The sequence below is a fragment of the Ranitomeya imitator genome, chromosome 6, assembly GCF_032444005.1.
Source record: "Ranitomeya imitator isolate aRanImi1 chromosome 6, aRanImi1.pri, whole genome shotgun sequence".
In the NCBI taxonomy this organism is placed as follows: domain Eukaryota; kingdom Metazoa; phylum Chordata; class Amphibia; order Anura; family Dendrobatidae; genus Ranitomeya; species Ranitomeya imitator.
The window spans coordinates 490,463,643-490,489,066 of NC_091287.1; the positions used below are offsets into that span (position 1 = coordinate 490,463,643).

General features: G+C 42.3%; 1 protein-coding gene across 1 annotated transcript in view; it reads left to right on the forward strand.

Annotated features, from left to right (window-relative positions):
* The window catches only part of VPS13B (vacuolar protein sorting 13 homolog B), a 1,386,889-nt gene that overhangs the window by 203,967 nt on the left and 1,157,498 nt on the right, over nucleotides 1-25,424 (forward strand). Inside the window, exon 8 of the mRNA XM_069731647.1 lies at nucleotides 20,659-20,918. Coding sequence (XP_069587748.1) covers nucleotides 20,659-20,918 — 260 coding nt within the window. The remainder of the gene's footprint in view (nucleotides 1-20,658; nucleotides 20,919-25,424) is intronic.

The window sequence follows — 25,424 nt, forward strand, 5'->3', positions numbered from 1 at the left end:
TTACAGCAGCACTCCAGTGTTATGTTTTATTACAGCAGCACTCCAGTGTTATGTTTTGTTACAGCAGCACTCCAGTGTTATGTTTTGTTAAAGCACCACTCCAGTGTTATGTTTTGTTACAGCACCACTCCAGTGTTATGTTTTATTACAGCAGCACTCCAGTGTTATGTTTTATTACAGCAGCACTCCAGTGTTATGTTTTATTACAGCAGCACTCCAGTGTTATGTTTTATTACAGCACCACTCCAGTGTTATGTTTTATTACAGCACCACTCCAGTGTTATGTTTTATTACAGCAGCACTCCAGTGTTATGTTTTATTACAGCAGCACTCCAGTGTTATGTTTTGTTACAGCAGCACTCCAGTGTTATGTTTTGTTAAAGCACCACTCCAGTGTTATGTTTTGTTACAGCAGCACTCCAGTGTTATGTTTTATTACAGCAGCACTCCAGTGTTATGTTTTATTACAGCAGCACTCCAGTGTTATGTTTTGTTACAGCACCACTCCAGTGTTATGTTTTATTACAGCAGCACTCCAGTGTTATGTTTTATTACAGCAGCACTCCAGTGTTATGTTTTATTACAGCAGCACTCCAGTGTTATGTTTTGTTACAGCAGCACTCCAGTGTTATGTTTTATTACAGCAGCACTCCAGTGTTATGTTTTGTTACAGCAGCACTCCAGTGTTATGTTTTATTACAGCAGCACTCCAGTGTTATGTTTTGTTACAGCAGCACTCCAGTGTTATGTTTTGTTACAGCAGCACTCCAGTGTTATGTTTTATTACAGCAGCACTCCAGTGTTATGTTTTGTTACAGCAGCACTCCAGTGTTATGTTTTGTTACAGCAGCACTCCAGTGTTATGTTTTATTACAGCAGCACTCCAGTGTTATGTTTTATTACAGCAGCACTCCAGTGTTATGTTTTATTACAGCAGCACTCCAGTGTTATGTTTTATTACAGCAGCACTCCAGTGTTATGTTTTGTTACAGCAGCACTCCAGTGTTATGTTTTATTACAGCAGCACTCCAGTGTTATGTTTTATTACAGCAGCACTCCAGTGTTATGTTTTGTTACAGCAGCACTCCAGTGTTATGTTTTGTTACAGCAGCACTCCAGTGTTATGTTTTATTACAGCAGCACTCCAGTGTTATGTTTTATTACAGCAGCACTCCAGTGTTATGTTTTATTACAGCAGCACTCCAGTGTTATGTTTTATTACAGCAGCACTCCAGTGTTATGTTTTATTACAGCACCACTCCAGTGTTATGTTTTATTACAGCAGCACTCCAGTGTTATGTTTTATTACAGCAGCACTCCAGTGTTATGTTTTATTACAGCAGCACTCCAGTGTTATGTTTTGTTACAGCAGCACTCCAGTGTTATGTTTTGTTACAGCAGCACTCCAGTGTTATGTTTTATTACAGCAGCACTCCAGTGTTATGTTTTGTTACAGCAGCACTCCAGTGTTATGTTTTATTACAGCAGCACTCCAGTGTTATGTTTTGTTACAGCAGCACTCCAGTGTTATGTTTTATTACAGCACCACTCCAGTGTTATGTTTTGTTACAGCAGCACTCCAGTGTTATGTTTTATTACAGCAGCACTCCAGTGTTATGTTTTGTTACAGCAGCACTCCAGTGTTATGTTTTGTTACAGCACCACTCCAGTGTTATGTTTTATTACAGCAGCACTCCAGTGTTGTTTTATTACAGCAGCACTCCATTGTTATGTTTTATTACAGCAGCACTCCAGTGTTATGTTTTGTTACAGCACCACTCCAGTGTTATGTTTTGTTACAGCAGCACTCCAGTGATGTTTTATTACAGCAGCACTCCAGTGTTATGTTTTATTACAGCAGCACTCCAGTGTTATGTTTTATTACAGCAGCACTCCAGTGTTATGTTTTATTACAGCAGCACTCCAGTGTTATGTTTTATTACAGCAGCACTCCAGTGTTATGTTTTATTTCAGCAGCACTCCAGTGTTATGTTTTGTTACAGCAGCACTCCAGTGTTATGTTTTGTTACAGCACCACTCCAGTGTTATGTTTTATTACAGCAGCACTCCAGTGATGTTTTATTACAGCAGCACTCCAGTGATGTTTTATTACAGCAGCACTCCAGTGTTATGTTTTGTTACAGCAGCACTCCAGTGTTATGTTTTATTACAGCAGCACTCCAGTGTTATGTTTTGTTACAGCAGCACTCCAGTGTTATATTTTGTTACAGCACCACTCCAGTGTTATGTTTTGTTAAAGCACCACTCCAGTGTTTTGTTAAAGCACCACTCCAGTGTTGTTACAGCACCACTCCAGTGTTATGTTTTGTTAAAGCACCACTCCAGTGTTATGTTTTGTTACATCACCACTCCAGTGTTATGTTTTGTTACAGCAGCACTCCAGTGTTATATTTTGTTACAGCAGCACTCCAGTTTTATGTTTTGTTACAGCAGCACTCCAGTGTTATGTTTTGTTACAGCAGCACTCCAGTGTTATGTTTTATACCCGCCGCCGTCTTCACCTTTTATTGGCGCCGCTCCGGTCCTGCAACTTCTGGTTGCCTGGAAGTCAGTAGAAACTTTCTCAAGCTCTCAATGCAAGTCTATGGGAGCCAGAATGAAGCTGCTGTAGACTGACCAGAGCGACAGCGATAGAAGATAAAGACAGTAGTGGGTAACTAGAAGACAAGGGCAGGAAACTTAGATGTGAAGCACCACTCCAGCGCTGCAGTAAAAAAAATGCTGGAGTGGTGCTTTAGGCTATGTGCACACGTTGCGGATTTCAGTGCAGATTTTTCAGCTCAGTTTTTGAAAAATCTGCAGGTAAAACGCACTGCGTTTTACCTCCGGATTACCCGCGGATTTACTGCGGATTTCCAGCGTTTTTTGTGCAGATTTCACCTGCGTTTTACCACCTGCAGATTCCTAAAAAGGAACAGCTTTAAAACGCTGCGGAATCCTCACAAAGAATTGACATGCTGCAGAAAATACAGCGCAGTGTTTCCGCGCGGAATTTTCCACAGCATATGTACTGCGTATTTGGTTTTCCATAGGTTTACATGGTACTATAAACCTGATAGAAAACTGTTGTGAATCCGCAGGCAAATCCGCAATGTGTACACATACCCAAAGGACCAAGTGTCTCTTGAAGGAAAAACAAAAACTAGAGACATGCTGTTTTTTTTATGTGAGTCACAGATCAAACTTGGGAAGGCACGTCAGTGGACCCTAAAGGAAAAAAAAACAAACCAAACTACAGCACATGGACGCCATGTTTTTATTAGGATTGAGTAGGAGAAGATTTTTTTCTTCATGCAAGAAAGACTGATGAAACGTTCGTAAAAGTTAAAGCACTATATGACCATTGATGAAAATCTGATCCCAATCCATGATAGAAATGTCAGTTTTTTTTTCACTTTTGAATCGGGTGGTGTCCGAGTATTTTGGCGTGCTGGGAGATCTAGTTTATGTTGACGCAGCTGTATGATATGCGGCTGCTAGACAGCTTGAATACATGTGGGGATTGCCTGTTTGTTAAAAATTGATACTGCCAGGTCAATTTTTTTCTTATGCCATTAACATCTGTATAGCTGCAGTGTGGTTTTACATAATTGGTAACTTGTTCCCGCATAGCTTAACGCTCCTGCACGCCTCCACAACAGCCATGCAGAGATGTGACAGATCAGTTTTGTGAAACTGAAAGTTCTTCTCTGTTGAATCATATGACAGAAGATAATCTTCTGCCATATGCATCTACAGAGTGGCAACTCCAGTCTCACATTTTTTTTTAACCTGCAATATGCACCACATTTTCATTTTGCTTTTTATGTTTCTTGATTGGTTTGTATAGGTGAATTTGCAGCATTAGGTGTTCCTATAATTGCTTTTGTTCAGTCATTCATTGTTGCAAAAAGAGGGTGTAGTGCTGCTGCTTCTTGTAGAAACCGTAATGGTACATATTTTCTGCCGGTATGTAGTGGAAAGCGATTGAGTTTGCAATTTGTTCATTATGACGTGAAGTGTTTCAGCCCATGTGCCAGACCCTGTGACAGGAGAGGGTTAAGAAAACTCAGTAAGCAAGTTGTCTTTCTGCACACTAGTGAGGTCATTCCTCAGGCTCAGTAGGCAGCTGTGCTCTTTCTAACCTTCCCTTTCAAGGTCTAAACTTGGTTCATAATATGTCTGTCAGAGCTGATTTCTTTCTGATCCGGGATCAGCAGCTCGCAGGAACAGATTAATTGCTCTCTCGCCCCGAAGGTGCTTGGCTGCATTGGGAGGCAGAGGTGATGTCGGTCAGGCAGCAGGCGTCATTGCTATGATCACCCTGATTAATTGCTGTATGTCTACCAGATGAGTCGCCATTTATGCTGGAAAACAGAAAAAAGGTTTGCTAGCAAATCAAGCTCATTAAACCCCCACGTGATAGAATGTCGAATTTCATTTCCTAAACTGCCTAATTTCATTATAAACTGCCTTTCTCAAGAACCGAATATTAAAAGAATATCTGTGCTATAATCAAAAATGTGGAGAATTGCTTTCGGTATATTTTCCAAAAGTGTGTAATGTTTTTAATAACTGTTTTGCTTAACTGCGATTATTGCCTGTATTTTATGGAAATCACAGCAAATTATCCACAAAACTTACCGTACATGTGCAAAATTCTTTCCACCCCAAGTCTTGTGCCGTCCATTTTTCTCGTACGTGTTCTGTCTATGGTGCTAATAATATCCTTTTTTTATTTTTGTGGACCGTATGTGTGTGCAAAAAAAAAAATCACGTAGGCATGTCTGTTTTTCATCCAAGTTAAGGGTCCATGCAATGATGGACATTTCATGGATGCTATGCGGTGTGTAATCTGTGGGCTGTCCATGAATAACCTTCATAGATCTTCATGTTAAGCATACAAGAAAATCACAGATGGTAACAATGGACACACTGACCCAACTCAACAAAAATAGTATTGTTTATTTGGGGATAATGACTATGCAATTATGCAAATATTTCCATATTCAAAAACATGCTGACAGTTCCCTTTAACACCTTCACCACTGCCCATTTTCCATTTTTTTTCGTTTGTTTTTCGCTACCCCTTGTTCCCGGAGCCATAACGTTTTTATTTTTCTGTCAATATGCCCGTTTGAGGGCTTGTTTTTTGCAGTTTTTTGCCTCTCTGACCTTTCCGGCGCCTGCACACTGCAGTACTTTCCTCTGCCCTCAACAGGGCAGACAAAGTACGCCTGCGCCAGAGCCGCAGCATGAAGACAAAAAGAGGACGTCATGGAATGAAGATGGGAGGCGCCGGAGCGGACCTGAGACGCCCATTTGACCAGACCGCAGCGGGACCGCCCCTGGGTGAGTATAATATAACCTCTTTTTCTCCTCTTTCAGGTTACATCAGGGGCTTATCTACAGCATTACAGAATGCTGTAGATAAGCCCCTGATGACGGTGAGCTTACCTCACCATCGATTTTGGGGGTGACAGGTTCCCTTTAAATATGTAGTCCCACCAATGTTTGCTTCATTTTTTCTTATAGAAATCTTTCAAGCATTGTTAATTTTTTTTTTCTTTTAACTTTGTATGCCAAGCTTTTCAAGGGGAAAATGCAGTAATCTGAGAATCGATATACGGTATATCTTATGACCACAGCATAATCAATACTGCATAGATACGAGCAAATATATTACACGAGCATTGGTTGCCTAACCTGATTGCTGAATAGATCTCCTTAGTATCTACTTTATGGTTTTCAAGATAGTAAATTGTATCTTCTTACTCTACGTTCCCATAATGAGTGTTTGATGCAGTTTAGACGTTGCGTATATTTGCCATCTATTACAGTTCCGGCGAAATGAATGGGATTTTTAGAGATCTCATACTCAACTGTGATTTATTTTTTTATGCAGCGTTAACTTACCTGCGGTGTGGTTTTAATTTCCGCAACATGTCATTTTCTCTTGCAGTAAAAATGTATTTTTGACAATTTGCCTATAGACTTGAATGAGATAAAGAAAAATCTGCAGGTAATAAATGCATTTGCAGTGGAAATGCAATAAAAAAACGCTTGTAATCTGTACATAACGTTATCAATAAAGTTTTAGCAAAGCAAAGTAACAGGAAGTATCATAAACAATACAGTGTTATTTATAACATGACGTAACCAAAACGGAGAGAAACCGCAGTGAAAAAAAAAAGTGACAAAAATGCAAGTAATGTTATTGAGTTACGGTACTTGGTGCAGAAATGCAGCAGAAAATCTCCAGCTTCAAAAACGCACCAAATACTCGTGGGAACTTTGCCAAAGGTCTCGTTTAGACTTCCGATTTTCTTGCACACAAGAAAACCAGACCAATTATTTTGTTCAGACTTTGAACAGTGTGTGGTCTGAGTGTCATCACGTATCCTCATATATGGAGAAAAAAAGTTTCTTTATCTTCTCCGTTCTGACAATCTATGAAAATCGGACCTCAATCTGTTGTCATCCGTTTTTTTTTTTTTTCACTGACCCATACATTTGTATTGCCTATTTTGATCAGACACTCGGATCGAAATCCGGCATGTCTCCGATCGAGCAAAACATCACGATCTGTCAATGGCCACAACATAGACTTTCACAGGTATGAGTTCTATCCCTGAAAACCACAGATAATAATTGTACGTGAAAATCTGAGTTCAGAATGAGGCCTAAGAGTCCTCCAAATTTATCATTGTCATCATTTTTCATAGCTTTGGCCTTAAAAGCAGTGTAAGCACATGGGAGATGACTTGGCAGCCTTATTTGGAACCATTTGGCTTTCGAAAGTAAATTAATCCCAGTTTGCTGCTTAGTGGGGTTCTTGAATATGTACTTGTTATTCACATCTATACAGTTTTATTCTGCGTCTAGCAAAAGGAAGTTCTTTTTAAGTTTTTCAAATGATTTCTGTGAAACCAGTGAACTAAACATATCCCAGTGGGCAACTTGGGTTTCTCCATGTGTTGGCCTTCCATGTGATTTGTCAATGTTTTCAACATGTAGAATTATAATGAAACAACTCTGTTCAGAAGCCGAAATGGAAATTTTCATTTCACGGTTGCTTGTGTGTATAGCGGGTGTGCAAAGTTTTATTCCCCCCTTACATGACAGATTTACTTGTTCCATTGCTTGTCTCTCTAGTCATTGTTCAATTAAAAAATCATTGCACACCCCACATATGAGATTTCATAGTATTCATTAGTACTTTGTGTGTTGGACTTGTAGTTACTGCTTTCATTTGTTGGTTCAATATTCTATTTCACTACGTAGCTTTATTGCCTTATGAACTGAACACAGACTCAAATTATCAGTTACTTAAGGGGAACCTGTCATGTGCTTTAGTCACCAAACAAATTACATTGATGGGTTGAGTAGAAGAAGACACACACATACTTTCCCAGCCAATGGCATCTCCTTTATCGAGAAAATTTATTATAAGGCAGCAAGTTCCCCAATGAAGGGTTTCGATACTTGACATCATTCTCATCCAGTGCCACATTCATAGGCTTGATCACTGTTCTCAGTAGTGATGAATAGATGACAAAGTTTCCCTTAAATAACTTCACTGATGCATGTGGCAGAAGGTAGGAAATAATATGCGCATTGGTCTGCTAGGGAAAAAACCTGACCTCTTTACACTTGCGGTCTCGATTGCAAAATTATTCAAAGTTGATTTTGTTAGTGATGGGATATCCTTTTGCCAGGTGTGCCTGAACTGGTGTTTGACTACTACATTGATTAGTATAATTTGTTTGGTGACCACAAACCTTCCATCAGATTCCCTTTCAAAAGTTTTGCTGATAATATAAATACATAAAACAACTTAGGGGATGTTAAGTCTTGGTATCTACCAAATGAGGACCTTTGAAGACCACATGACAGTTGTTCAGAGGTAAGGCTTGGGGAGCCATAGAATCTAGGAGTCAAGTTTAATTCAACTGTGCTCGCATTTGACCATAGTTAAATTAAGTATACATTTTCTTGCTGTATAGAATTGCAGTGTATGCTGCACTACCCTATAGTTGTGACGCAGGTAAATCTAATCCAAAGATGACCTAATTGAGCCTGTGCACACTAAATATTGGCCCTTTAAATCGTTGGTATTAATGGTGGGCTAGAGTTATCACTGGTATCTCAACTCATCTCCTGTGGCACAACAGCCATCTGTTAGATCACCCCTGTAGTACATTCTGTGTAAGAGTTGGCCTGCGGAATTTGAGACAACTATTTGTTGATTCCTCCACCTTCCCAACCTCTGACGCTCATAAAAAAAGTAGAATTAGGCAGGTCATAGCAAGATTTCAAGGTCTTCAACTCAGACATGCCTTTATTGCACAGTTTGGCTCCCATCAAAATACTACATCTTAGATATCAAGTGGAAATGTCTCAAGACAAGGAAATGATGCTCAGTAATGTGTGTGGCCTACACGTGCCTGTATGACCTCCCTACATGGTCCTGATGAGGCAGCGGATATTCTCCTGAGGGATCTCCTCCCAAACCTGGATTAAAGCATCAGTCAAGTCAGTATTTCATCCTTCTTCTCCGCCTCGACTACTGTAACCTCCTGCTCTGTGGCCTCCCCTCTAACACTCTCGCACCCCTCCAATCTATTCTAAACTCTGCTGCCCGACTAATCCACCTGTCCCCCCCGCTATTCCCTGTCCTCTACCCTCTGTCAATCCCTTTACTGGCTCCCTATTACCCAGAGACTCCAGTACAAAAGCATAACCATGACATGCAAAGCCATCCACAACTTGTCTCCTCCATACATCTGTGACCTCGTCTCCCGGTACTTTCCTGCACGCAACCTCCGATCCTCACAAGATCTCCTTCTCTATTCCCCTCTTATCTTCCCACAATCGTATACAAGATTTCTCTCGCGCTTCATCCTCACTCTGGAACTCTCTACCACAACACATCAGAGTCTCGCCTACCATCAAAACCTTCAAAAAGAACCTGAAGACCCACCTCTTCCAACAAGCCTACAACCAGCAGTAACCACCTATCGACCAAACCGCTGCACAACCAGCTTTACCCTCACCTACTGTATCCTCACCCATCCCTTGTAGATTGTGAGCCATCGCGGGCAGGATCCTCTCTCCTCCTGTACCAGTTGTGACTTGCATTGTTCAAGAATATTGTACTTGTTTTTATTATGTATACCCCTCCTCACATGTAAAGCGCCATGGAATAAATGGCGCTATAATAATAAATAATAATAACTCCTAGACAGTCTGTGGTGAAGCGTGGTGTTGGTAGATGGAAGGAATTGTGATGTTCCAGATGTGCTTGATTGGATTCAGGTCTGGGAAACGGGCAAACTAGTCCATAGCATCAATGCCTACATCATGGAGGAATTGCTGACATACTTCAGCCGCATGAGGTCTGGCATTGTCATGCATCAGGAGGAACCGATGGACGTGCATCTACATATGGTCTCACGATGAGTCTGAGGATTTCATCCCGGTAACTAATGGCAGTCAAGGTACCTCTGGCAAGCACATTCCAAAGAAATTCCTCCTCACACCCTTACTGACTCACTGCCAACCCGGTAATGCTGTGGGGACGTTTTTCGGCAGCAGGAACAGGGAAAATCGTCCGAGTCGAGGAAAAGCTGGATGGTGTGAAATACAGGGATATTCTTGAGCAAAACCTGTTTCAGTCAGTCAGTGATTTGAGACTGGGACGGAGGTTCACCTTCCAACAAGACAATGAACCAAAGCATTCTGCTAAAGGAACACTCGAGTGGTCTAAGGGGAAATGTGTCAATGTTTTGGAGTGGCCTAGTCAAAGCCCAGACATTAATCCAATTGGGAGTCTGTGCTGAGACTTGAAAATTGCTGTTCACCAGAGGAAACCATCTAACTTGAAGGAGCTGGAGCAGTTTTTCCTTGAGGAATAGGCGATTTTTGCAAAAGGAGGCTCTACAAAGTATGACTTTAGGCGGTGAATAGTTATGCACACTGAAGTTTGCAGTGCCTTTGTCCTATTTGTTGTTTGCTTAACAATAAAAAGAAAATCAAATGTTCACAGTTGTAGGCATGTTCTTTACACAAACTGATTCAAATCCTCAAAAAAGTGAAATTCCAGGTGTAGGTAGCAAAACACGAAAAATGCCAAGAGGGATGAATACTTTCACAAACCACTGTATAAGCGGTTGTGCACACAGCAGGTTCGTGCCTCCATGCATTGGCACCAGATGACACAACATTATTTTTTTTCTGCTCTCTAAAGAAAGATAAAGCCATAACTCCCTGCGTACACTTAGTTTTTTTCATGGCTCTGTGCAAAATTGGGTAATAATACTGCATGAGACTTAAAGAAAGAAAAAATACTTTATTATGAGAGTAAAATCAAATTCCTGTGAATTCATGCTATTTTAAGGGCTTATTTTCTTAGTAATTTTTTTTTTGCTCCGAAGGACAAACGGATGTGTTAATATTGATGAGAGGCTAGAAATAAACATAATTTTATTTTTCTCTAAACTTTCTCTTGATGCTCATTTTTTTTGCATTCAAAACGGCAAAATAAGTTTTTAAGGCTAACTGTACGATGCTTTTGTTAAGCTACTGTCCAGCATATATGCGCAGAAATATGTCTGCCAGAGTCCCCAGTCATCCACCTGCCAAAGAGAATTATTGCAAAAAATAACTTGTACCACATGGTATATGGTATTTTTTATGATGGCCCTCAGTATAGGAAAGTGCAGTCATGTACAGTTAAATGAATATTGTGCCTTCCTATGCTGCCTAGACGTAGGAGGACATTCTTTTGGTCTTTGCTATGGGAATAGCAATGTATATGCCATGATATTAACTAATTTATGCAATACAGTGTACACTTAAATCAAATGCAATATAATCTAAAACAATAACAAGATAAGCTGCGCTTCCATAGGACAGTATGTACTGCGTGATGTCTGGTAAATTGCACTACCCTCGGTTGGCTCGACGCTCACCTTTCTGTGTTGTGCTACATTAAGCACAATGCTATTTAATGTGACGTCAAGAACCTCAATGTGAGAAGTTTCTCATTAAGACTAGTGGAATCCTATTGCTCTTGGAGATAGGCTGTAGTGTCCACCAAGAAAAAGTATGAATGAATGGCGCAGCTGGATCTGTCACGATTATCTTGCCCTATTGACTACACTTTTCAGGAGCGCACTGCTCCCTTCTTCAGTTGGGAATACATAATGCATACAGGCATTTGAAAAGAAAGAGGAGTCACAAAGAGCAAATAGGTTCTTATCTCATAAAAAAAAAGAGGAATCACCAAGAGAGTCACTCACCTGGTGAAACTGAAGGTAGGCTTTGTAAAGATTTCGGCTGCTGCAGATCCACAGGCCGGTCACCGACCATATGAAGCCGTATACTGGATAGGAAATGTGGATTAGATCTGCGCTGTCATAATAATGAGGTTCCAGATGGCAGATGTGGGAAAATTATTCAAGATACTGTATATACTCGAGTATAAGCCGACCCGAGTATAAGCCGACCCCCCTAATTTTGCCACAAAAAAACTGGGAAAACTTATTGACTCGAGTATAAGCCTAGGGTGGAAATGCAGCATTTACCGGTGAATTTCAAAAATAAAAATAGGTCATTATTTCCCCACAGCTGTGCCATACAGTGCTCTGCACCGTTCATATTTCCCCATAGCTGTGCCATATACGGTGCTCTGCACCGTTCATATTTCCCCATAGCTGTGCCATATACGGTGCTCTGCACCGTTCATTGTGCCCCATAGATGTGCCATATACGGTGCTCTGCACCGTTCACTGTGCCCCATAGATGTGCCATATACGGTGCTCTGCACCGTTCACTGTGCCCCATAGATGTGCCATATACGGTGCCCTGCACAGTTCACTGTGCCCCATAGATGTGCCATATACGGTGCTCTGCACCGTTCACTGTGCCCCATAGCTGTGCCATATACGGTGCTCTGCACCGTTCACTGTGCCCCATAGATGTGCCATATACGGTGCTCTGCACCGTTCACTGTGCCCCATAGATGTGCCATATACGGTGCTCTGCACCGTTCACTGTGCCCCATAGATGTGCCATATACGGTGCCCTGCACCGTTCACTGTGCCCCATAGATGTGCCATATACGGTGCTCTGCACCGTTCACTGTGCCCCATAGATGTGCCATATACGGTGCTCTGCACCGTTCACTGTGCCCCATAGATGTGCCATATACGGTGCCCTGCACCGTTCACTGTGCCCCATAGATGTGCCATGTACGGTGCTCTGCACCGTTCACTGTGCCCCATAGATGTGCCATATACGGTGCTCTGCACCGTTCACTGTGCCCCATAGATGTGCCATATACGGTGCTCCGCACCGTTCACTGTGCCCCATAGATGCTCCACATAAATCTCTGCCCGCGCCGCTGCTGCAATAAAAAAATAAAAACACATACTCACCTCCCTTGATTGCAGCTCCCGGCGTCTCGTTCCGGCGCCTCCGTCTTCCCGGCGTCTCTGCTCTGACTGATCAGGCAGAGGGCGCCGCGCACACTATATGCGTCATCGCGCCCTCTGCCTGAACAGTCAGAGCGCAGACGCCGGGAAGATGGAGGCGCCGGCCGGGAAGATGGAGCGACGCTCGGCGGCTGGAACGAGGACAGGTGAATATGCTATACTTACCTAGTCCTGGCGATCCTCGCGCTGTCCCTCTGCCTGGTCTTGGGTGCCGCAGCTTCTTTCTCTATCAGCGGTCACCGGCACCGCTGATTAGAGGAATGAATAGGCGGCTCCACCCCTATGGGAGGTGGAGCCGCTTATTCATTTCTGTAATGAGCGGTCCCACGTGACTGCTGAAGAGGGGAAGAAGCGGCAGCACAGAAGACCGTGGGACGGCAGGGACAGCGCGAGGATCGCTGGGACTAGGTAAGTATGCCTCAGCGCCCTCACCCCCTCACCCGCCGACCCTGCCACCCACCTTGACTCGAGTGTAAGCCGAGAGGGGCACTTTCAGCACAAAATTTTGGGCTGAAAATCTCGGCTTATACTCGAGTATATACGGTAAGTGGGAATTCATGTGATCGGTATCAGACTTAGTCGATTTAAAATGTAACATCCAAATTAGGTGTATATGGGGGGGCGTGGCTATGTAAGCTAGGAGAGAAGACGCACCTTTTGGAGGCTCCCATCATCCTGACCTGAATCCGGCCATTAATCCCCCTGAACTGCAGCTTACACCGGCTGAGACGGTGCCCTGAGAACTCAGGAGACCGGCGACTCCTCGGGCAGCGATGGTGGAACGCTGGAGAGCCGGTATCTGTGGCGGCCTGGAAAAGCGGCAAAGTCCCTGAGCTGCGGCGGCCATCTTTGAGCGCGGCTCCGGCGGGCAGGACGCAGCGCCGGCGGCGGCTGGAGCCGGGTGGATCCCCTGGGAGCGCGGCAGACATCTAAATACAGCGGGGACGCTGTGGAACATCGGGGAGCAAGAGGCAGGTGCCGGGTCTGGAGCGGCGGGCGGATCCTGGGGGACGGCGGCCATTACTACAGCGCACTCTCCAGCAGCAAGGAGAGAGGCGCTATATAGCAAGACTGCGGTGCATTCAGGAGGTGAGCTACCGGCCTGAAATACTAAAGGGGGCAGAGCGGTGTGCGCCCTGAAAAATTGGGCCCTGCACCCCCCTTATCAAAAACCCCTGCTGGCACCATAACTTTGGAGGGATTGTCCCCCCTCCCTGCTGTTCTGCCTGGGGAGCTGTGACTGCTCTGGGACGCAGTGCCTGGGCAAATTCCTAAGTTGATACATTTGCAAATATCTGAGACTCTTTGCTAGGTTTGCTGCCTCTCTGGGGTGCATCCCGGTGTTTGGCCCTGTCCGGTCTGCTAGTGGAGAATAGACTGCCATAATAATAAATCCGGTCCTTAGGTGGGGATCTTCTGTCAATCACCATGCATCATTCTAAAGGAGCGGGGGCTGCTGACAAGTTGAGGAAATATGCCAGAGAAGATGCCCCAGATAATACACGTTCTCTCAGAAATAATCCCACGCAGAGTCAACGCAAAAATCGTCTTTCTGACAGCAATGAGGAGGGAGAACAAGACGAACTGACTCTTAAACAAGCAGCTGATGCAGGCCATATCTCTCACCAGGTCCTCTCTCACTGAGAAAATAGAAGACGTGCATACTGAAGTGGGCCGTCTGCGACAAGATATACAAACTATGAGAGGGCGTATTTCAGAGGTTGAAACAAGGGTGTCTCAGATAGAGGACACCATTGCCCCAATGGAGGCTAAGCTATCAAAGGCCACTGGCTCTGTGAATGCCTGGAAGCAAAAGGCAGATGACCTGGAAAACAGACTGCGTCGTAATAACATTCGAATTATTGGCCTACCAGAACGCTCGGAGGGTCAGCAACCTGAGCAATTTCTAGAGGACTGGCTTAAAACCTCCCTGGGAGATGGATTCTCCTCAACATTTTCTGTGGAGAGGGCCCATAGGGTCCCAACGAGACCTCTTCCTCCCGGAACTCCGCCCCGACCCTTTCTGGCACGTCTCAACTGCAGAGACAGGGATGCAATTCTTCGCTTGGCAAGGCAGAAGGCCCCTATTAAATTCAATAACGCCACCATATCAATCTTCCCGGATTTCTCTATGGAACTTCAAAAGCAGCGAGTTCGATTTATGGAAGTCAAAAAGCAGCGCAGGGATAAAAACATCATCTACTCCATGCTTTATCCAGCTCGACTCCGTATTGTTCATGAAGGCTCCTCCTTGTTCTTTACTGACCCGGCGGAGGCGGCCGAATGGTTGCGGTCATACAAGGGGCCTAGTACCCCGGACTCCTGAGTAGCTCTTTCTATCTGATGGCAACACAATCTAGAGCTTTCTATGTGGGTGCTGAGTTTATCAACTATACCGGACGCTGATTCCAGTGAGGGTATCCCCTATTCTATTTAACTGTAGGAGTGTAGGATTATACTCCTCCACTGTTCAAAAGTTGTTTTGTTTGGTATTTTACACCAGTTCTGATTGTTTGTTATGTTTGTTAGTCGCCAGTGATAACCTTATGCTCTATATGATGTTCCTGATTCCCGCCCAGGCTGTGGTGTATATTATGCCTTTTCCCGAACGCAGATATGGGATCTGAGATTGTATGTATGACGTGGAACATACGGGGTATTAAGACTCCTCGAAAGAAAATTAAGGTATTTTCACAAATTAAAAGGTAGCATCCACATATCGTAGCCCTTGTGGAGACACATTTGACCAGAGACACAGCTAAGTGTACGCAAAAGCCGTGGGTGCAATGGTCCCTTCACGCATTTCACACCAGTTACTCCAGAGGGGTCTCCCTGTTGGTACATAGGAATGTCAGGTGGGAAGCTAGAGAGTCACGACGCGATCCCGATGGTCGCTTTGTTTTTGTTCATGCCTTTATTAATATGCGGGAATATGTGATATTATGTGTTTATAACCCACCCCCGGCTGGCATATCGGTTCTCCGCATGGCACTGGGTTTCTCTCTAAATTATCCTAATGCTAGTGTTATCTGTATGGGAGACTTTAATTTAGTCATGGATAATCTTAAAGACAGACTGAAACTAGACGGCGAGATGTCAAGGGGGCCCCTTTCTCAATCTCCCTCTCAATTGGCAACGTTTATGAACGGTAGCGGATGGTTAGACCTATGGAGAACACGTCACCCTGAGACAAAGGAATATACTTGTCATTCATCAACTAGACAGTCTCTATCCCGTATAGATTACATATTTGGATCTAGTGACCTAGCGCTATGGGTGAATAGTGTCGAACATGGTAACAGGGGGATATCAGATCACAGTCCAGTTATTCTCAAACTTAAATACGGTCAGTCAAATAATAATATACCTTGGAAATTGAATCCCTTCTGGCTGAAACTGATAGATTCTAGTGATAGAACGGTTGATCAGTTAAACTGCTTTGTCTCTACTCACCCAGACCCCTCGAATCTCAATCTGTTTTGGGACACTCTAAAGGCATATTTAAGGGGATGTCTGTCCTCTACAATCTCCTATATAAAGAGGGTGACGGCGGGGGAGGATGACGAGATGGAGCGACGGCTAAAGGACTCGGAGGCCGCCTATGTGGCCAATCAAACTAACGGCAACAGGGTGGAGTGGCTCACTTCCCAAAGACTATACGCCCAAAATATAGACACTAAATCGAAACGTAAATTATTTTTTACCCGTCAATCTTATTTTGAATTGGGGAATCAGGCCAGTACACTCCTAGCTTTTTTAGTACGTCAGCATAACACCTCTAATACGGTACTACAGATTCGGACACTCGATGGCTCGTTGGTGTCCTCCACCAAGGAAATTATTCGAACTTTTTGTAATTACTATAAGTCACTGTACAAATCGGGTAGTGGTCTTGGGGTCCCTGAATGTGAAGACTATTTATCAGACATAACATTCCCCTCACTAAGCCCAACCCAGCAAGCTTTTATGGAAGCCGAGTTTACTCTGGAGGAAGTGGAACATGCTATAATGGACATGGCCACCGGGAAGGCCCCTGGACCTGACGGGTTTCCCGTTGAGTTCTATAAAAAATATCGGGACCACCTGGCACCACTTTTATTCAAGGTGCTTCAGAATATATGGGAGGGAGAAATTATGCCTGAAACATTTTATGATGCAAATATCATTGTACTTAAAAAGGAGGGAAAGGACCCCTTGGAGTGTGGATCATAGCGCCCCATATCATTGGTGAACGTAGATTATAAAATCTTCACTAAAATATTGGCTACTAGACTAAATACAATCATATTAGATATTATACACCCAGATCAAACAGGCTTTATGCCCGGGAAAAGTACCTCCATTAATATTCGGCGGGTCCAATCAGTGATTCAATATAGCTCCCTAGAATTGGATAATAACTGGGCTTTGGCATCCCTAGACACAGCTAAAGCGTTTGACTCCCTTGAGTGGCCTTTTCTTTCCGCATGTCTACAAAAATACGGTTTTGGAGATAAATTTATTAGAGGGATAGATACACTATATAGGAATCCTAGGGCACGGGTAATTGTAAATAACTCGATCTCTGATTCCTTTACCTTACATAGGGGAACCCGTCAAGGATGTCCTTTGTCCCCGGCTCTCTTTGCCCTCGCGATAGAAGCCTTGGCAATACGCATAAGGTCCTCCACGGATATCAAAGGAATAGTATTGCGGATTGTGTGGATACCATCGGTCTATATGCTGATGACATGATCATATTTATGGATAAAACAGAAGAAACACTACCACGAGTAATAATGACTATCGATAATTTTAGTAAATTCTCTGGTCTCTATATAAATTGGGATAAATCTGCTCTGATGCCTCTGTCTCATGCGCCGATGCCCTGTCTCAAAAATCTCTCGTCACTACCTGTAGTCTCAAGTTTCAAATATCTAGGAATTCATATGTCTCAATATAGTCAGCTGGACCTACGACTTAATATTTATCCACTATTGGACCTGGTCAAATCTAAATTTATAACCTGGAGCAAACTCCCTCTCTCCGTTGCAGGTCGCATTAATTTAGTTAAGATGATATTGCTCCCCAAATTTAATTATTGTCTCCAACATAGTGCTGTGCCAATACCCAAATCTTTCTTTGCAAACTTAAACTCCCTGACCACGTCCTTTATATTGGGGAAGACCAGACCCAAACTCAAACTATCTACTCTACAGAGACCGAAAAAGGGGGGTGGGGCAGCCCTACCAGACATTTATCTATATTATCTTGCCGGGCAGGCCAGGGTGATAAGCAAGTGGATGCCTAGCAACTCCCTACCTAATTCAGAAAATCATTTAATCCATTCTGCCCGGATAGACTGTCCACTGGGTTTTTTGGAAATGGAGAAAGTCAGTGCTCCCCGTTTGCTGCCATTGCTTCGACAAGCGAGATTAATATGGAGACAAATTAAAAAAGTTATTAAATATACAGATATAATAGCCGAAATGCCACTGCGGTATAATAGTTATTTTCCAGAATTACTAAATCACCCATCTACTGAGTTCTGGATCTCATATGGTGTTCTCTCGGTGGGTAATTTATATAACCAGGATGTTTTTGTGTCCTTTGAACAATTACGGGATACCTATAATATCCCAAGATCTCAATTCTTCCGTTATTTACAGCTGAGGTCAGCTTTCCATTCAAATATGCGAAATGTAGGTGCAAGTCGAGCAATTTCATCTTTACCCCTTATAGGCATTCTCAAATCACAGGGTCCTCAGGGACTCATTTCCTCTTTATACACATATCTATTATCCGTGGGAGATGGGCTCACTATTAACTCCTTAAAGAAGAAATGGGAGGGACTTCTTCCCGATACAGTGGGAGAGGAGTGGGAAGATATTTTGGAATCTCCAACTAAAGTTTCTCCCTCAGTTAATAACAGGATGACCCAGCTATATATTATATATCAGACCTATTTGACCCCGACACGACTTTTTAAAATGGGTCGCCTCCATGCGTCAGACTGCCTACGATGTCACACACGTGATGCGGATTTTATCCACATGATATGGAGGTGCCCGGTAATCTTTCACTATTGGAAAGAGGTCACGACATTGTTAACATCTTTATTGTTAATCCCTGTCCCACTTGAACCATTGACTTGCCTATTTGGGGTGTGGGATACAGAGACCTGGGATCACCATACTGGGATCTTCCTTCGAGAAGCGCTCTTCTTAGCACGAAAGGTACTGGCGTTAAGGTGGATGGGTAGCTCCTCCCCGTCTCTTGGAGCTTGGATTGACCTGGTGAACTCGGTTATCCCATATGAAAGAACACTGTATCATAATAGAGGATGCCCAGGTAAATTCGAAAAAATTTGGGGTAGATGGAACTCATCTCATCATACTCTGTAGTCTGCGCTGATTAGATATATACACGGGAGGGAGGGCATGTGGTTTTGGGACATCGTTGCAGAGCAAACTTAAATCTGTTTTTCTTTTGGCGACTTATTACTAATGGTTAAAGTTGTTTAAGTTGTATAGTAGGTATTTTGTAGGTACTAGTGACTCAACATGCACAGTCTATTACCTCTGTGAACTTTGGATATGATGATGTTCTGTAATCATTTGTATCTGATGGTATATTTAATAATGATAAATGTAATATGTGCAATGTTTGTTTACTCGGGAATTAATAAACGAATTAAAAAAAAAAATTAGGTGTATATGGTTCATCTGTGGATGATATTTTTTGGGTTCACTTGTTGATGTTGGTGGTGGGACCAATACTTGGTTGGTCAGTTTTTTCGTGCTGTATAAATGATATAAAATGTCGCCTGTATGCATTATACTGGATAGGAAATGTGGATTTGATCCACATTTGATCCAAGCTGCCGTAATAATGCGGTTCCAGTTGATAGTAGAATTAAAATAGTGGTTTACTCAACGCGTTTCAAGGCTCCTATGGCGCCGCCTTTAGGAATTACCACATACAACATACAGGGCCATAGGAGCCTTGAAACGCGTTGAATAAATCACTATTTTAATTCGACTATCAACTGGAACCTCATTATTACGGCAGCGTGGATCAAATCCACATTTCCTATCCAGTATAATGCATACAGGCGACATTTTCTATCATTTATACAGCACGAAAAAACTGACCAACCAAGTATTGGTCCCACCACCAACATCAACAAGTGAACCCATAAATATCATCCACAGATGAACCATATACACCTAATTTGGATGTTACATTTTAAATCGACTAAGTCTGATACCGATCACATGAATTCCCACTTATCTTGAATAATTTTCCCACATCTGCCACTACCAGGAATCAGTGGGTCACAATGCCAAGCCGTGACCAATATACATCCGCAATGGATGTATGTACATAATTTTTATGAATAATAAATATTTTTTTAAATTCATATGAAATAAAATTAAAATTTTAATTACACATTTTCCTCTTCTTTAGTTTACTTGGATCTGTTTTTTTTTTGCTACATTTACATGATTTAAAATGTTGCCTGTATGTATTATTCCTTTACACCTGAAGAAGGGAGTTTTGCGCTCTTGAAATGTGTAGTCATTAAAGCAGGAGTGGGGAATCTCAGTCCCACGGGCCATTTACGATCCCTATGACTTTTTATCCAGCCCCTTGGCAGATTGCTGGGCACTGCAATGCTTGGGCCGGCAGCGGTATTTTGATGGCCCCCAGCCCTTTAGTTCCTTCTTGTTCTGCATATAGTGTTCACTACTGAGTGGCGAGGCGCGTGTGATGAATTATTTCATCTTGACACCACTGCCAGTGTTAGGACTTACCTTTGTGCGGAATTAGCGATCGATTTGTGCAGCCCCAAAGGATGGTATAAATATTTAAATGCCCTTGGCAAAAAATAAAATGTTCCTCACCCCCGCATTAAAGCAATATACTAATAACATATCAGGTAGGGCCACTCCATAATTTTTCCTTGTGATTACTACTGTCTGACTCGGGGGTCGTAGGATTTTCCTTGTGGATACCACCTTCAAATGCTGCCTGTCCTACATTTTTATAACCCTATTCAGTAGATGGGAGCTGCATTTGTTTCTTGCCTTCTTTACTTTTAACATACCAATTATTTAATTAGGATCATAATGGCGTCTCAACTGAGCATTCTAATTAGTCATTTTCTGTGTTTTTGCAGGATCTGAAGAGGAACTTGCAGGTGTGCAGTATCCAGCTCAGGAAATGTACCCCATGCAAGATGATGACCAGCAAGGATGGGTGTCATGGGCTTGGTCTTTTGTCCCAGCCATTGTAAGTTATGGTAATGATATGGAAGGAGAAGATGGCTACACCGGATCTGAAGATGGAAGTGAAACACTGGGTCACCAATCACAACAATCCAAAGATCCCATTATCTCTATAGGTTTCTATTGCACAAAGGCCACCGTGACATTCAAGGTTTGCTGGTTTTCTTACTATTTCTTGATTTGTTTTTCTGTGCAAATAAGTGTGAGGGAATGTAGACTAAACAGCTATCCATTAATGTCGTAAAGACTGGATATATGCATGGTCGTCCTGTTAGGTTGAACAATTTATAAATGTTCACTTAGTTGCCTACTCCTGGCCTAATGGATATTGATCAGGTGCGCACTAAAGAAATAACATATGACACAGTAAGATGTAAATTCTCCTTGATCAATCTATGGCTCAGCTCCAAGGGGCTTTATTTAGTCAGGACACAGATTTATATAACCCCTGTAAGGGGGGCTCGGTTAGCTTTAAAATGGGAGTCATTGGATGCATTCCATTGGTTAGTGGGTTGGGCAATGAGCAAGTCCATGTGTGGATCTATGAGGTCATCAAGGTGGGCGTCACTGTGGGTGGATCCATGAGGTCATCAGGGTGGGCGTCATCTTGAATACAAGCTCATGGCTCTGATACAGGAAATGGCAGCCATCTTTAGTGTCTCACTTTGATCTGAGAAAGCTTATGTAAGGTTAAACAATACATGTTATGGGTCACTTCTCTCAACCTCTTACGTCTTGGAGTTAATTAAGTATTTGATCTTATGGCTCACCTCAACAGTCCTTAAAGTGTATTTCCAAACGAAAAATCCTCAGTGGAATCGGTAACAAAGATGTAAGGCAAAACCTTAGATTTCTTTTGCTTATTTGCCGTTCAGTCTGAACTCGGATTTCCTTAATTCAGTGGGCTAATTCGCATGTGATTACCCAATGCCGCGTCCACCGTAAATATTGACTTGTCAGTTTTTTTTTCAATGATGTGAATGGATTTCAACCACAGCACAGTGTCCCATGGGACAGAATTGTATGCGGAAATCGTGTGTATTTCACTTTCGTCTTACTGTGAAATCTGCATCAGAACCCGAATGAAATTTTCTTAGTTTCAAACATGCTTTTAATTTTTTCCAGCTCAAATTTTGTCTTTTATCCTCTTCCTGACATACAACCATACATGTATGTCTCAAGTCAGGGTCAAGTATATGAAATGGGCTCACAGGCAAAGCCTGCCCCACATGACTGCATTGTTCATTTTCCTTTAACAGCAGCGAGTGGAGTCGAGCTCCAACCGCTGCTGTTAGCCTCTTAAATGCCACTGTCAATCTTTGTCAGCGGCGTTTAAACCTCGCGTACTGGGGTACATGCCGTTTCTCGCACCCTTCAGTCTCCTGCGATCATTGACCTTCCACTGCCAGGGATGCCCAGTAGTTTGCCATGGTAGTTAAGCAGACCCCTGTAACCTGCCCTGATGATGCTCTAGTGAAATCCAGTGTGCGGCTACGCTTCAAAGGAGACTGTGATTTTTCCTATATTCTGAAATACAATTGTTTGAGTGATCAGATGATTGCAGGTTCAAATCTCTCAAAGAGGAGTAAAAAAAAAAAATGAAAAATTAAGATGTTAAAAAATAAATATATCAGGTATTGCAGAGTCCAGAAAAGTCCGATCTATCAAAATATATAATTAATTGACCCGATCAATAAAAACAGTTAAGAGATAATAAAAAACACAATTCCAGAATTTTGTTTTTTTTTGTTTTTTTGCAACCCCGCAAAAAATACAATAAGAAGTGATCAAAACATTGTATCTATCGCAATATTAATAGAAATGTCGTCGTGTTCACACCCAGCTCCATCGTCAAAAAACTAAAATAGTTACAGGACTCGGAAAATGGTGGGACAAAAAAAAGAAAATAGCGTTTGTTTTGCTTTTTTTCTAAGAAATTTCCGACGTTTTTTAAACTGCTAAATAATAGAAAACTGTTTGTTTTTGTCGTAAATGATCTGGGGTTATGAATCATGATATCAGGTCATTTTTACCACTTAACACCGTAAAAACAAAGCCCAAAAAACAATGTCGAAATCGCGAACTTGTTTTTTTTTTTTGCATCTTCGCGGCACTAGATTTTTCCCCCCCTATTTTCCAGTAACTTTTTAGGTTAAAATGAAAGGTGTTATTCAGTGCTACAACTCGTCCTGCAAAGAAACAAGCCCCCATACGGATATGTTGAGGGCAAGATCACGAGTGGAAGCAAAAAAATAAAAATAATCGCCTGGTCCAAAACTTTCCAAGACTTCAGGAGGTCCTTCGGTTTTCAGTAGCTGTCATTGGCTATTCTGTCCAAACACTCCATACTCTTGGCTCTCCCCTCAGGATATGTATCTTTAGAGAAAATCATTGGGCATGTTGACGCTCGACATGCCTCACCCCTCTTATCCCCAATGAATTATCTAATGCACAATAAATGGTCGATGGGCCGGCTGACTTTAGTGCATTGCCACCTGTAGAAAAAAAGCCTTCACTTTTTTCCAGAATGAACACCGCTTCTCCATAGATTGTGACTGGCATTACTGTATATTCCTGTTCATGTGCTTGGGGCTGAGCTGTGTTACCAGACATAACTAATTTCAACTCTCGGACTTATGAGTTCAGATTTTATCCTATATCACATTAATGTTATATAAAATGTAACATAAGTTTAGAAAAAGTTACAAGACCACACAGTCCACCCAGAACAGTGGCCATTGAAGCTCCAGGCTCCCATTTTGCCATAATTCTGCTGCTCTTTAACACCTTCTACCCTCAAATGACCTGCAACAAATTAACAAACATCTAGCGAGGAGAAAACTTCCATCTGCAAAGTGATGTTCAGTATGAGATTCACATGTTACATGGAGACGGGAAACATTAGCATTCATTGTTCTAGTTTCTTGCGGGGAATGTATGGAATTAATTTGTGGTTCATATTTGGTATTAAAGGCTCATATTTCTGCATTAGAATTCTGAGTGGTTGATACCATTCCAAGGAAATGGGGAAAAAACATGCCAAATTAAACGTAACATTTTCCTAATACTGTTGAAAATTGTTCTTGTAATGTTTGAGTTCTTTTAATCAATTAATTGCTTTTCCTCTGCAATAATTGCTGACAGCTGATGGGAAGGAAAGAGAAATTAGGCTATATTTAAGATTTTTTTCTTAAAGCTGTCTTGTTTTGCATCACATTCCAATATGTGTCTTGTGTTATTTTATGACATTCGTCCAGTCTTATAATGCTTTTACACTAGACTGTAAACGTCAACGAGCATTTCTCGAAACGCTCATTTCCCAATTATTGACATATCTAAACAGGCTGCCAATCACCCAACAAACCAGAAAAATACTTGCTTGTCGGGTGAAAAAGTTTTAAGGAGGACCTGTCACTTGGTGAAAAAAATTAAACTAAATACCCTCTGAAATTTAATGAGCTCCCTGATTCTGCCGCTTGTTTTTGATTTGTGCTCTGTCACACTTTTTCAGAGATAATTCACATTTGTTTCTTCTGGAGCGCAATATGTGAAATCTCTGCTTGCAGTCCAATTGGGTGTTTCATCAGAGTTGTCTTCTGTTGGTGAAGACTTTCTCCCCTCTCCCCAGACACTGCCAATCACAGCAGCTATACCCGGTTTATTGCGCATTGTCAAAGAGGTATAGATTTGCTAAGAGACAATGGTGACGCCACTCTTGCAGATCATAATACTCGCAGGGGCATGATAACATGATTAGTAGGATTACTTGCCTGAGAAAAACAAAAACAACCTTTTGACTAGTCAGCCACTAATTTTTGTTTTGCTGCCAAAGTTTTTTTTTTGCAATTTGCAGTAATTCTTTAGAGAATAGAAAGGGTTTGTTAGGTAGAATATTCACATAGCAATACATACAGTACATAGTGTCCTTTTGGTATCGAGTTCCCTTTAAGGACCCCCACATAATTCATGTATACATTCATACCAGGTAGGGTTAACCATAGCTACAGATCACCTATTTTCCTTTGGTTAAATGGGTAAGTTAGCCAAGTGCTTTTAAAATCCAGTAATTTTGCTATTTAACTGATTTATATAGTGACATCATATTCCGCAGCACTTTACAAACATCATCGCTGTCCTCATTGGGACTCGGTCTACATTCCCTATCAGTATGTCTTTGAAGTGGGGAAGGTAACACACAAAAACATGGGGAGAACATACAGACTAAATGCAGATATTGTCCTAGGTGGGATTTGAACCCAGCACTGCAACGAAATAGTGGTAACCACTGAGCCACCGTGCTGCCCTAATTACCTCTTATTAAATACTAGATGGTGGCCTGATTCTAACGCATTGGGTATTCTAGAATATGTATGTCCACGTAGTATATTGCACAAGCATGTAGTATATTGCCCAGTCACGTAGTATATTGCCCAGCCACGTAGTATATTGCCCAGCCACGTAGTATATTGCCCAGCCACGTAGTATATTGCCCAGCCACGTAGTATATTGCCCAGTCACGTAGTATATTGCCCAGCCACGTAGTATATTGCCCAGCCACGTAGTATATTGCCCAGCCACGTAGTATATTGCCCAGTCACGTAGTATATTGCCCAGTCACGTAGTATATTGCCCAGTCACGTAGTATATTGCCAAGCCA